This window comes from Argentina silus, assembly GCF_951799395.1.
Source record: "Argentina silus genome assembly, chromosome: 18".
Classification (NCBI taxonomy): domain Eukaryota; kingdom Metazoa; phylum Chordata; class Actinopteri; order Argentiniformes; family Argentinidae; genus Argentina; species Argentina silus.
The window spans coordinates 17,601,240-17,612,314 of NC_139672.1; the positions used below are offsets into that span (position 1 = coordinate 17,601,240).

The 11,075-nt window shown below is 48.9% G+C and overlaps 3 protein-coding genes across 6 annotated transcripts in view; 1 reads left to right on the top strand and 2 right to left on the bottom strand.

The window, feature by feature from the left end:
• Window positions 1-445, bottom strand: part of ero1b (endoplasmic reticulum oxidoreductase 1 beta) — a 15,692-nt gene extending 15,247 nt beyond the window's left edge. For all 4 annotated transcript variants that reach the window (XR_014554739.1, XM_083690120.1, XM_083690118.1 and 1 more), the window contains exon 1: window positions 19-445. Coding sequence is in view for 3 of the 4 variants with exons in the window: in XM_083690120.1 (XP_083546246.1) it covers window positions 19-186 (168 nt within the window). In the remaining variant the exon portion in view is untranslated. The remainder of the gene's footprint in view (window positions 1-18) is intronic.
• A 364-nt stretch (window positions 446-809) lies between these two features.
• rbm34 (RNA binding motif protein 34) lies at window positions 810-6,102 on the top strand. Its single transcript, XM_083689892.1, has 11 exons — window positions 810-1,032; window positions 1,280-1,418; window positions 1,867-1,988; window positions 2,101-2,314; window positions 2,763-2,822; window positions 3,044-3,087; window positions 3,694-3,777; window positions 3,956-4,019; window positions 4,389-4,431; window positions 4,613-4,731; window positions 5,016-6,102. Exons 1-11 carry the CDS (start codon window positions 1,007-1,009, stop codon window positions 5,535-5,537), a joined length of 1,437 nt encoding a protein of 478 aa, XP_083546018.1. The 5' UTR covers window positions 810-1,006; the 3' UTR covers window positions 5,538-6,102.
• A 149-nt stretch (window positions 6,103-6,251) lies between these two features.
• Window positions 6,252-10,516, bottom strand: tomm20b (translocase of outer mitochondrial membrane 20b). Its single transcript, XM_083689893.1, has 5 exons — window positions 10,289-10,516; window positions 9,284-9,330; window positions 8,696-8,777; window positions 8,378-8,520; window positions 6,252-7,879 (listed from the first exon to the last, which is right to left on the bottom strand). Exons 1-5 carry the CDS (start codon window positions 10,410-10,412, stop codon window positions 7,835-7,837), a joined length of 441 nt encoding a protein of 146 aa, XP_083546019.1. The 5' UTR covers window positions 10,413-10,516; the 3' UTR covers window positions 6,252-7,834.
• Between the last annotated feature and the right edge of the window lie 559 nt (window positions 10,517-11,075).

An 11,075-nucleotide genomic window follows, 5' to 3' on the forward strand; every position in this document is an offset into this window, starting at 1 on the left:
TAGTTTTACAGTACTTACGTGACAGAAACAGCTCTGATCCTGGCTGTCAGGAGTACTTCTACTGGAATATTCGTTCTTCTGCGTCTTGGTTTTGACGCTGTTTTGAAACCAACCCATAACAAAGTCCCCGAAGAACAGCCACAGCAACAGCAAAAGCCCAACGGTTTGTAGAGAAACTTTGAACATCACTGACCCAAAGGCAACACGAAACACACAAAAAAACAAGTGTTCAAATGTAGCGACCTAGCTAGCTAGCTAGGTGGCTGATGCGCCAGTGCGCTGCTGACCGAGGCTCGGGTCACTCTGCTGCGTTAAATCAACCTCCCACGGATGACGGTAGCTTTATGACTGCATCTTCGCATGTAACAAGTGAAAATACATCAACTATACAGAGTAACCGTTACAAATCCTATTCCCAAAGAGGAAAAATCCAAGTTTGTTCATCCCAAACACCGAACCGACCGTAGTTTTGGAGAAACCTAAGCTACGGAGAGCCAAGAGGTGCAAAGTGACGGACGTATTCGTATTGCGCAGCAACCGCTTTTTGTTGGCAGGACGTGACCGAGTTTGATGGTGCACAAAAAAAACCTAACAATAACAGCAAGTTGTCGACAATACGTTCAATTTGTTCTATTGTTAGCTATGCATAACGTCAATGCGATCAATAACATATTAGGATATGAATTTAGGTTTGAAGCACGGTGCGCTAAAACTGTTACGAATCCGTTTAGCTAACCAGCTAGGAACCCTTTGGCAATTCTCCCATACTCGGTAGGAAGACATTAGGTGACGGACTGATATACATGGAGTGAAAACGTGAGAAAACGGGTTTGCACCAGTGTGGAGTAGACAGTTGTTTACTACTAGCAATGTTTATTACTGCTCTGTGCTTCCAAGTTGTATGATATCTTATTTCTACGGTAAACGTACGTTTTTACCAGAATAATCTCATAATTTAAAACAGCTGGAACCAACTTTCGAGAGTGATTGAAAAAGTGAACCGACCATGAAAAAGGATCCTGGTGAAACGAGGTTTGTTCATCATTCTTCCCTTGATGCTGTTACAAGTAAACAATATGACATGTAGGAGATAGTGTTAGGGCTGGAGCTAGGGTTAGGGTTAGAATGTTAGGGTTAGAGCTGGGGCTAGGTTTAGGGTTAGAGGTTTAGGGTTAGAGTGTTAGGGGTCGAGGTTTAGGGCTAGGGCTGGCGCAAGGGTTAGGGTTAGGGTTAGAGGGTTAGGGCTGTTCTAACCCTGTCCGTTCATGTTTCTCCTCAGTGAGCCTGTGGACTATGTGGTTGGATCTGTGTCAGGCAGCCTGTTCCCTCAGGAGGCCTCCTCCAGCGCTGGGTCTCTGTCAGCCCTGTTCCAAACCAAACCCTCAGCCGACACGCCGCTCTTCATCCCTGCACCCAAGGTAAGCACGGCCACGTGTCCCAGGGGAGGAGGGGAGGCTGGTGGAGGTAGTAATCGGAGGATGGGCCCGTAATTGGGCGTTCCTCATTCCGTTCCATGCATTACAATGAGCCCGTCCTCCGGTTTCTACCTCCACCAGCCTCTACTGCTGTGTCCCTTTTCTCCACTCTTTTCTTGCAGTATGCCTTTGTACCCCCCCCCCTCACGAGAGAGGTAGAGGTAGAGGTACATAAGAGAGCACTCCTACTAAGGCCAGGTTTGAGTCGTTGTTCTTCTTTTATATATGCGCCATGTGCAACAGCCTGGGGACAAAGTCAGTTCTAGAGAGACACCCACAGGCTGGTTTACTGTGGTTCTGGAGGTTCTGGTTGGTTTACTGTGGTTCTGGAGGTTCTGGTTGGTTTACTGTGGTTCTGGTTGGTTTACTGTGGTTCTGGTTGGTTCTGTAGCCTCAGCCCAAGGTGGAGGTAAGGGAAGACGATGGCGCCGCCCAGAAGGGTCTGGTCAGCAAGAACCAGAAGAAGAAAGCGGCCAGGATGAAATCTGCCTCAGACCTGAAGGTGGAGGACAGGTGAGGGACAGAGATGAAATGATGCAACATTTGGGTCGAGATTGATAAGAATGTTGTGATGTCAAAGATCTCTCTCTCTCTTTCTCTCTCTCTATTTATTTCTCTCTCTCAGGGAAAGTTCTTTACAGAATGCAGACGAAGACGAACAGGTCCCAAAGACACCCAAGAAGAAGAGGAAATCTGCAGAGATGGCAGGAGGAGTGATGGAGGACGAGGAGGACAGGCCAAATAAACGACAGAGAACAAACGTGGACAGAGCGGCGGAGAGGGTCAAAGACAGGAAGACAGTGTTCATTGGCAACCTGCCTGTCAGCTGCACGAAGAAGGTAACAACCTGATCCTATTTTATTTTATTTATTCAATTTTAAAGTACCTAGTAGTGGCCTGGGGTGGTCCAGTGGTCTAGCACCATGGCCTGGGGTGGTCCAGTGGTCTAGCACCATGGCCTGGGGTGGTCCAGTGGTCTAGCACCATGGCCTGGGGCGGTCCAGTGGTCTAGCACCATGGCCTGGGGTGGTCCAGTGGTCTAGCACCATGGCCTGGGGCGGTCCAGTGGTCTAGCACCATGGCCTGGGGGGGGTCCAGTGGTCTAGCACCATGGCCTGGGGCGGTCCAGTGGTCTAGCACCATGGCCTGGGGTGGTCCAGTGGTCTAGCACCATGGCCTGGGGTGGTTCAGTGGTCTTACCTTTCAGGTAAATGGAGCATCTGTTTGACCTGCACTGTTCCTCCCTGCTTGCCGTGAAGTCAAGCTGTTTGCGTTTGTGCTTTTCAGCGCCTGCAGATGGTCTTCAAGGACCAGGGTGCGATCGACAGTGTCAGGTTTCGATCTGTGGTAAGTACTCTCTTTGTGTGTCCCATTTGTCTATTTGTCACATACAATATGCCAGGGGAGGCTGGTGGCTCTATCCATCGGCCGTCCTCCGATTTCTACCTCCACCAGCCTCCCCTGGAGGACAACACGCCAAACACTCACGTTTACCACCAGATACTGAACACGCACACGTGTGTGATCCCCTCCTGGACAGTCAGACTAACCGTGTGATGTTGTTGCAGGTGAGAGAGGACCCGGCCATGTCCCGTAAGGTAGCAGCCATTCAGTAAGTCTCCCAGTGTTGTTATGGGGTGTAAGCTAGCCTCTGTGGGGTGTAAGCTAGCCTCTGTGGGGTGTAAGCTAGCCTCTGTGGGGTGTAAGCTAGCCTCTGTGGGGTGTAAGCTAGCCTCTGTGGGCTTCTCCAGCTGCTGTGATGAATCTGTTATGAAGACTCTTGTTATGAATTAAATGTTGCCTGTCGCCGTGTCCCAGTCCTGCACCCCCTTTCCCTGGAAGTATGCCCTTGTGCACAATTTACATGTGCACTTAATATCTCTATTACCTTAATATCTCTATTAGCTTAATATCTCTATTACCTTAATATCTCTAGTAGATGCAATGAGAGATAATCCAGTGGGAGTTTTGAATACTGCGTCTAACATGAGATGAGATGCAAATACGTTTTCAGACTCTTTACTAAAACGCTGAACTGAATGAACAGCGTTCCCTTAGAAACTGAAAGACCAGGCGGAATAAATATTCATCCTCTAATGTTGTGAGTTGTTGGGTATGTGTGTTGGGACCCAGGGTGTGAGGGAAAGTGAGGTGACAGAGGCTGAGATGGATGATACAGGCCTTTCTGACTGAGTCCCGTTGCTTCCTCCCTCCCCAGGCGCAAGGTCCACCCTAAGAAGCAGAGCATCAACGCGTACATCGTGTTTAAGGAGGACGAGGGGGCGGTGAACGCCTTGGAGAGGTGTGGAGGAACCAGTGATCGTTGGATTGAATTAAATGTTGAATTAAACTAAAACAGACAAGCCAGGCATCGATACTTTATACTATTTATCTAACTAACTAACTGACTAGCTAGCTACCTAGCTAGCTAACTAACTAACTAACTACTATGATCAACTAACATGTTTGTTTCCCTGCAGGAACGGTATGGAGATAGAGAAAGGCTTCTTCATCAGAGTGGACAGGATCGCCAAACACTCCTCAGTAAGACCTTAACACCTTAACAACAACACCTCCACCTGGAGGAACTCACAACAACACCTCCACCTGGAGGAACTGAATAAACAACAACACCTCCACCTGGAGGAACTCACAACAACACCTCCACCTGGGAGGAACTCACAACAACACCTCCACCTGGAGGAACTCACAACAACACCTCCACCTGGAGGAACTCACAACAACACCTCCACCTGGGAGGAACTCACAACAACACCTCCACCTGGAGGAACTCACAACAACACCTCCACCTGGGAGGAACTCACAATAGCCCCACCTTACCTGTGTAGTGAGCGCTACCGTTAGTAGTTCAGGTTTACATTCTAATATATAAATGTTGTGTTTGTCTTTCAGCACGATCACAAGAGATCCATATTTGTTGGCAACCTACCATTTGGTGAGTAACTTTGGTTTTATTCAAAGAGGCTGTATAGAATTGCAGTTTTAAGAAATGTGAAAGGTATATTCTGAATGCTGTCCCCCTCATGCCCTGTGTGACGTTCCCCGTGTGACGTCCCGTGTGTGACATCGCCCCCCCATGTGTCGTCCCCCGTGTGACGTCATGTGTTGCCTTGCAGAGGTGAATGAACTGCCGCTGAGACAGCACTTTGAGGATTGTGGGAAGGTGGAGGCCGTGCGTCTGGTGAGGGACAAGACCTCTGGCATGGGCAAGGGCTTCGGCTACGTCCTGTTTGAGGTAGGCACACACACACACAAAAACGGGAGAACGGGCTCATTGTAATACATGGAGTGAGGAATGGTACACCGATTTCTGCCTCCACTGACCCAGAGTATCAACCCCCCCCCCTTGCCCTAACCACTGGTATAGACCCCTGACAGCTAACCGCTGGTATAGAACCCTGACAGCTAACCGCTGGTATAGACCCCTGACAGCTAACCGCTGGTATAGACCCCTGACAGCTAACCGCTGGTATAGACCCCTGACAGCTAACCAGACTGTCCCCCTCCTCTGACCCACAGAGCATCGATGCGGTCCAGCTGGCTCTGAAGCTGGACAGCTCCAAGCTCCTGGGCCGGTCAGTCCGGGTGAAGAGGTCCGTGAAGAAGGAAAAGGAGAAGAAGAACCCAGGAGCCAACAGAGGCCCGAGAGGGAAGGGCGCTGGCAAGGGGACTGGGAAGGGCCCTCACACCAAGGGGACTGGGAAGGGCCCTCACACCAAGGGGACTGGGAAGGGCCCTCACACCAAGGGGACTGGGAAGGGCCTTCACAAAGGTGCAGAGAAGGAGGGAGGAGACAAGGGTGCAGGGAAGGTGGAGAGGGGGCCTAAGAAGGGCAGACTGGGACAGAGCCCCAGAAACAAACCTATGGGGAAGCCGTTCCAGAAAAGTCCAGGCAAGTCTCCCAAACTTGCTGGGTCCTCCTCCTCTGGGCCCTCCTTCACAGGGGAAATGGCCGACCCCACTAGTAAGAAGCTGAAGAAGAACAAAGCCCTCAAGAAGAAACTGAAACCCAGGAAGAGGAACCAGAATATTCATATCTGATGAAGTGATGTCTGTCTGTCTGTCTGTCTGATTTGTGGCTTTGGGACTGTTGTTTTGTAATTTTGTGTTTTTTTTTTTTTTTTTGGGGTATCATTCACAATGACTATGTCTCGGCTGAATCCTTTATTAAAGGAAATCCCAATCTAATTCTCTCATCTTCACCTAGCTTTAGACCGCTGTGGAGGTCGGACGAACTTAGAATTTTGAGTGAACTGTCCCTTTAATGGAGATCTGTCATGGGATGAGTTTTTGTTTGTCATCCATCGTTCCAGCATTGAGAACCACCTGTACTGCACCGTGTGTCCCTGTGGTAAAGGGCTAGGATGGTAGATGGTGTCTACGAAGGGGGGCATCCCAATACAGTAGAGGCTTCCTTGTTCTGCTGAAGGCCCTATTTGACTAATTTACCCGCCTAAAAAACAGACCCAAACTAAACTGCTTATAACATTAGAAATAGGATGACCAGATGTAAAAGCAGGATGTCATTTGATAGGTAACACCTTGAGGTTGTGTGTGGATCTGCTCAGATCATAGTTCAGAATAACATCCTACACATGACAAGGAGATAAAGTAAACAATAATCTAATTAAAGCAGAATTTGGGAACAATTATGGGCCCGTCCGGCGTAAGAAGTTAAGATGGACAAACATCTTTAGGAAACATCCTGTTCAAATAAAACATTAGAATAAAAAAGAGAAACACGAGCAGCACCTCAGCGCTTCATCCACTTTTTATTTAGATTTCTTAGAAAGAGGGATGACCTCTTTACAACGCAACACACCAACACTCAACTGCCGCATGAAGTGTCTCGTTTGGACTGGAAACAGAACAATAACAGACAATATGTTGAAGAAGTGTCGGGGAAAAGACAAATTAACTTCTCCTGTCATTTCCCTACATGTGATATATGATATATGCGTACAGCCTTGTGTTCTGATACAAAGAGGTTTGGATACTGAGACTTTATGTAGAGACAGAGACATCATGGCAGGTGCTGTGTTTGTGATCGCTGAGGAACACTCTGTATATTCCTGTTTGCTACAGTTCAGAAAAAGAAAGAAAGAAGAAAAACGACTTGTTTTTTCTAACTATATTTGTATCCAATAAAATGTCCTCTTTCTGACCGGGTGTCTGTCTCTGATTGGTTGCAAAACAGGATTCTATTGGTCACATGAACGTGGGAGGAGTCGGACGGGATCATGTTCTTCTGTCATTTGGACAAAAGCAAAACAGCATCATCTTCAACGGCCTTGTAGAAGGACCAAGCGGGTAAAAAAAACTGGTTAACTAATAATACATTGCGAGATGAGTAAGACTACATTTCTAGACGAGTAAAGACTACATTTCCCTTGGAGCCTCAGAGGGACAAGCTGATGTCTGCCGAGGGGGTACGACCTGTGACTCAATCTCTCGCCCCCACCCACCACCCAGCTATGGCTGCCTTCCTCTGAAGCGCGGGAGGCTGGCGGAGGTGGAAATCGGAGGACGGGCTCATTGTAATGCATGGAACAGAATGAGGAAGGGTATCAAACACAATGGGTGTTGGGTTGAAATCCAAATGGATTTAGTGGAGACAGGCATGCCAGTGGAGGGGTGTGTGTGTGTGTGTGTCATATACCATTCCATTCATTACAATGAGCCCGTCCTCCGATTCCTACCTCCACCAGCCTCCCCTGCTCTGAAGGACTGTTTATATTAAAACTAGCACTGGAGAACGCCATCTGTGTCAGTCGAGTGTGTGGGTGAGCCGTGGGGGGGGGGGGGGTTGAGAACCAGAGGTTGTGAAACACTGTTCGTGACCTGGGGTGCATTCAGAGAGGTCGAAACGTCACAGGCAGAAACGCCACATATAAATCAGCGGACATGACTCCCTAATCTACATGACACACACACACACACACACACACACACACACACACACACACACACACACACACACACACACACACACACACACACACACACACGTTCTACAACAGGGGAGGCTGACGGAGGCAGAAATCTGAGGATGGGGCTCATTGTAATGCATGGAACAGAATGAGGAACGGCATAAAACACAACATGCTTGATACCATTCCTAATTCCGTTCCAGGCATTACAACGAGCCCCGTCCTCCGATTTCTACCTTCGCCAGCCTCCCCTGGTTCTACACAACACACTTCTGTCTGAACGTTCCGGAACTGTTTGACCGTCTTGAATGGGCCCCAGGCTGGAGGTGGGGGGGTCACGGGGTCCTGAAGGGGGGGGGGGGGGGTTAGGGTTAGGGTCTTCCGTTGATGATGTCAGTCCTCCTCTCCTTATTCTATATCATCCTCGTTCAGGCTCTGGGCACTCACTATACGCTGTTTGGTGGAGGGGGGGGGAAGAGAGGGGGGGAGGGGGGGAGAGAGAGAGAAAGAGAGAGTCAAATTCTGCACAGCACCAATGTGACAGACAGGGTTTGAACCCGGGTCTTCTGACATGACATCCTGTTTTACATGTCTCAGACAGGGCTACTCTTCACGACAGCATGACTCCTAACCACCTCTGCTACACTGACTCAGGTGTAGAGGTCAGGCCTACCTGGTTGATGGTGGGCAGTTTGGTGTGAGAGTATAGAGTAGAGGTCAGGGGTCAGACAGTAAAGGTCAGAGGTCAGGCCTACCTGGCTGATGGTGGGTAGTATAGGGGTCAGAGGTCATGTACCTGGCTGATGGTGGGTAGTTTGAGGTCAGATAGTAGAGGTCAGGGGTCAGGTACCTGCCTGACGGTGGGTAGTTTGAGGTCAGAGAGTAGAGGTCAGGTACCTGGCTGACGGTGGGTAGTTTGAGGTCAGAGAGTAGAGGTCAGGGGTCAGGTACCTGGCTGATGGTGGGTAGTTTGGTGAGCAGCATCTGGAACACGGGGGGCGGGAGGGTCTGCTGGAGGACCTGCAGCAGCTGCTGGGGCTGACCACACACGGCGATGGCGTTGGTCAGGTGCTCCACGCCGTTCTCATAGTCTCCTAGGCGACGGACGGACACACGAATGGAATCAGTCAGCGTTGAAGCGCTCGTCTGTGACGTTCCACTAGCGACTATGCATTTAACCATGTCATGTTTTATGTGAGGAAATAAAGATATTTTATGATGATATTTTATTGTGTGTAAATATATATATATAATTATTTTATATTTCACCCTGAGCCAACAGCTCTTCTCCCAGCTGGATCTCCTCCAGGAAAAACTTCTGGACCGCCTCCGCATCCTTCAGGTCTGGGAGCTGGACACACACACACACACACACACACACACACGACTGAGTCATAATATGCCATTCCAGCACTCAGGGCTCTATATGAACACAGAAGCACTGACTGCAATAACGTTGCTGGTGTTTCATGTGTGTTCCATAAAGACAACTTGTCATTTCATATCAATTCATTGTCAATTCTTGCCTTTTCATACTGTGCAGCAGGGGGACAGGGAATAGTCTGCAAGGTATGCTTCACCTATGTGTACTAGTGCCCCTAAGTTAGTTTAAAACTCCGATGCAAAACTCAAACATTCAGGAGGAGAGTAAATGTTTTCTGTCGGCCAGGTCATGTTGTTGGGCTGATTGTGTTGGATGTTTTAAATGTTGTAATGTTATACTGACTGCTGCTGCAAGCTGGCCAGGTCTCCCTTGCATGAGACATTGTGTCTCAATGGGCATTTCCTGGTTAAATAAAGGTTAAATACAAAATATATATATTTTTTAATAGTGGTTGAAGACAGGATCTTACTCACCTTTGACATTCCAGACTTATTTTGAGAAGCCAACTGTTTTCTCCTCCCTGGAATGGGGCATCAGCACAACACATGGATTACGTTGGGATTGCAGATGTACAACATGAGGCAACTCAACAATACAATGCTTTAGACCATAGAAAATAAACAGTAAAAGTCCCTCATTTGACAAACTTAAATTTAACGGCCAAAGGATCGGGTGATAGAAGCCAGTATCAGGCAGGTTCGGGACGTAAGATTGGGTCTAACGGGTACACTGACCTGCCACTCAGACAAAGCCCTTCTTCTGACGGTGGTGGCCGTAAGGAACCATGTGTAACCCTGCCAAGCAGCTGTCACTCAAAGCCTGGTAGCGTAAGTCTACTGGCTAGAAGACGACATTTCAGGTTCCAAAGCTGACCGTAGGTCCTAATTAGTAGGCTAAGATCTTGTCTGGCGAGCTACCTGTGTGGACCTATCTATCAAGATAAGACGGCTAGCTGGCACGGTTGGTCTAGATTGCGTAAGAGCAGTTAGCTCATCAGTTGAACTGTTGCAGTGTTGAGGCGCTAACGCACCCTGAGCATGTCCCTGAGCATGTCCCTGAGCATGTCCCTGAGCATGTCCCTGAGCATGTCCCTGCGCATGTTCCTGCGCATGTCCCTGAGCATGTCCCTGAGCATGTCCCTGAGCATGTCCCTGAGCATGTCCCTGAGCATGTCCCTGCGCATGTCCCTGCGCCGCACGGCGGGCTGAGGAGCGATCAGCCACTTTGAGTTGGGTTGGGTTGTGGAGTTGCTAACGAGCTAGCTTGACAATGAATGAATCCCATTAGCTACCATTCTATCTCCAATGCCTCGTTAAACAGGGAAACTAAACCAGTTCGGCCTTGCTTGGCCATTTTCATGCGCAGCTACCCCCCACCCCCCCAACCCCCCCCAACCCCAACGTCGGCGTCTCCTGGTCAAACCGAGAGAGAGGAACACCGGGGAACCGGGAGGCGGACGACGGGAGGTCAACACTCACGTTCACGCAGCCTGTTCTTGAAGTTGGGGTCACTCCGTCTCTTTCTGTCGAAATAAATGCAGTATCCGACGAACAGGGCGCCGCAGACACCGGCGGCTATCGTACTCGACCTACCGCCCATCATAACTCCAGAAGCGGTCTCTCGGGTGTTGGTGTTTCTGCGTTAATAAAAGGCTGATGATGTTCAGGTTTAATCAGAGGAGGTTCATGACCCGCACAGGCGCCAGCTCGCTGGAGGAACACTGGTAGGACCCGTCGCAGGTCTGACAGCTGCGGCGTCTCCGCCGAACGCCTGATTGAAAAGTGTTTAGTCACAAATATCAGTAATGACCTAAATACACTCTGCTACATTTAGCTTCCCTATACTAAATTGTGAATTGTGAAACTAATTGTTTTTTAGCCCTTCAATGCACGGAGTATTGTTTAGATTTGACCACGAGGGGGCAGTAGCAATTCACCTGAAAATGTACACACTACTTGACAGCTTTATAGGACGCAATCTGATCAAATGGCACATCATGTTCACCAGAACAACACGTTTACTGTCGTCATGTTCACCAGAACAACACGTTTACTGTCGTCATGTACACCAGAACAACACGTTTACTGTCGTCATGTTCACCAGAACAACACGTTTACTGTCGTCATGTTCACCAGAACAACACGTTTACTGTCATCATGTTCACCAGAACAACACGTTTACTGTCACCATGTTCACCAGAACAACACGTTTACTGTCGTCATGTTCACCAGAACAACACGTTTACTGTCACCATGTTCACCAGAA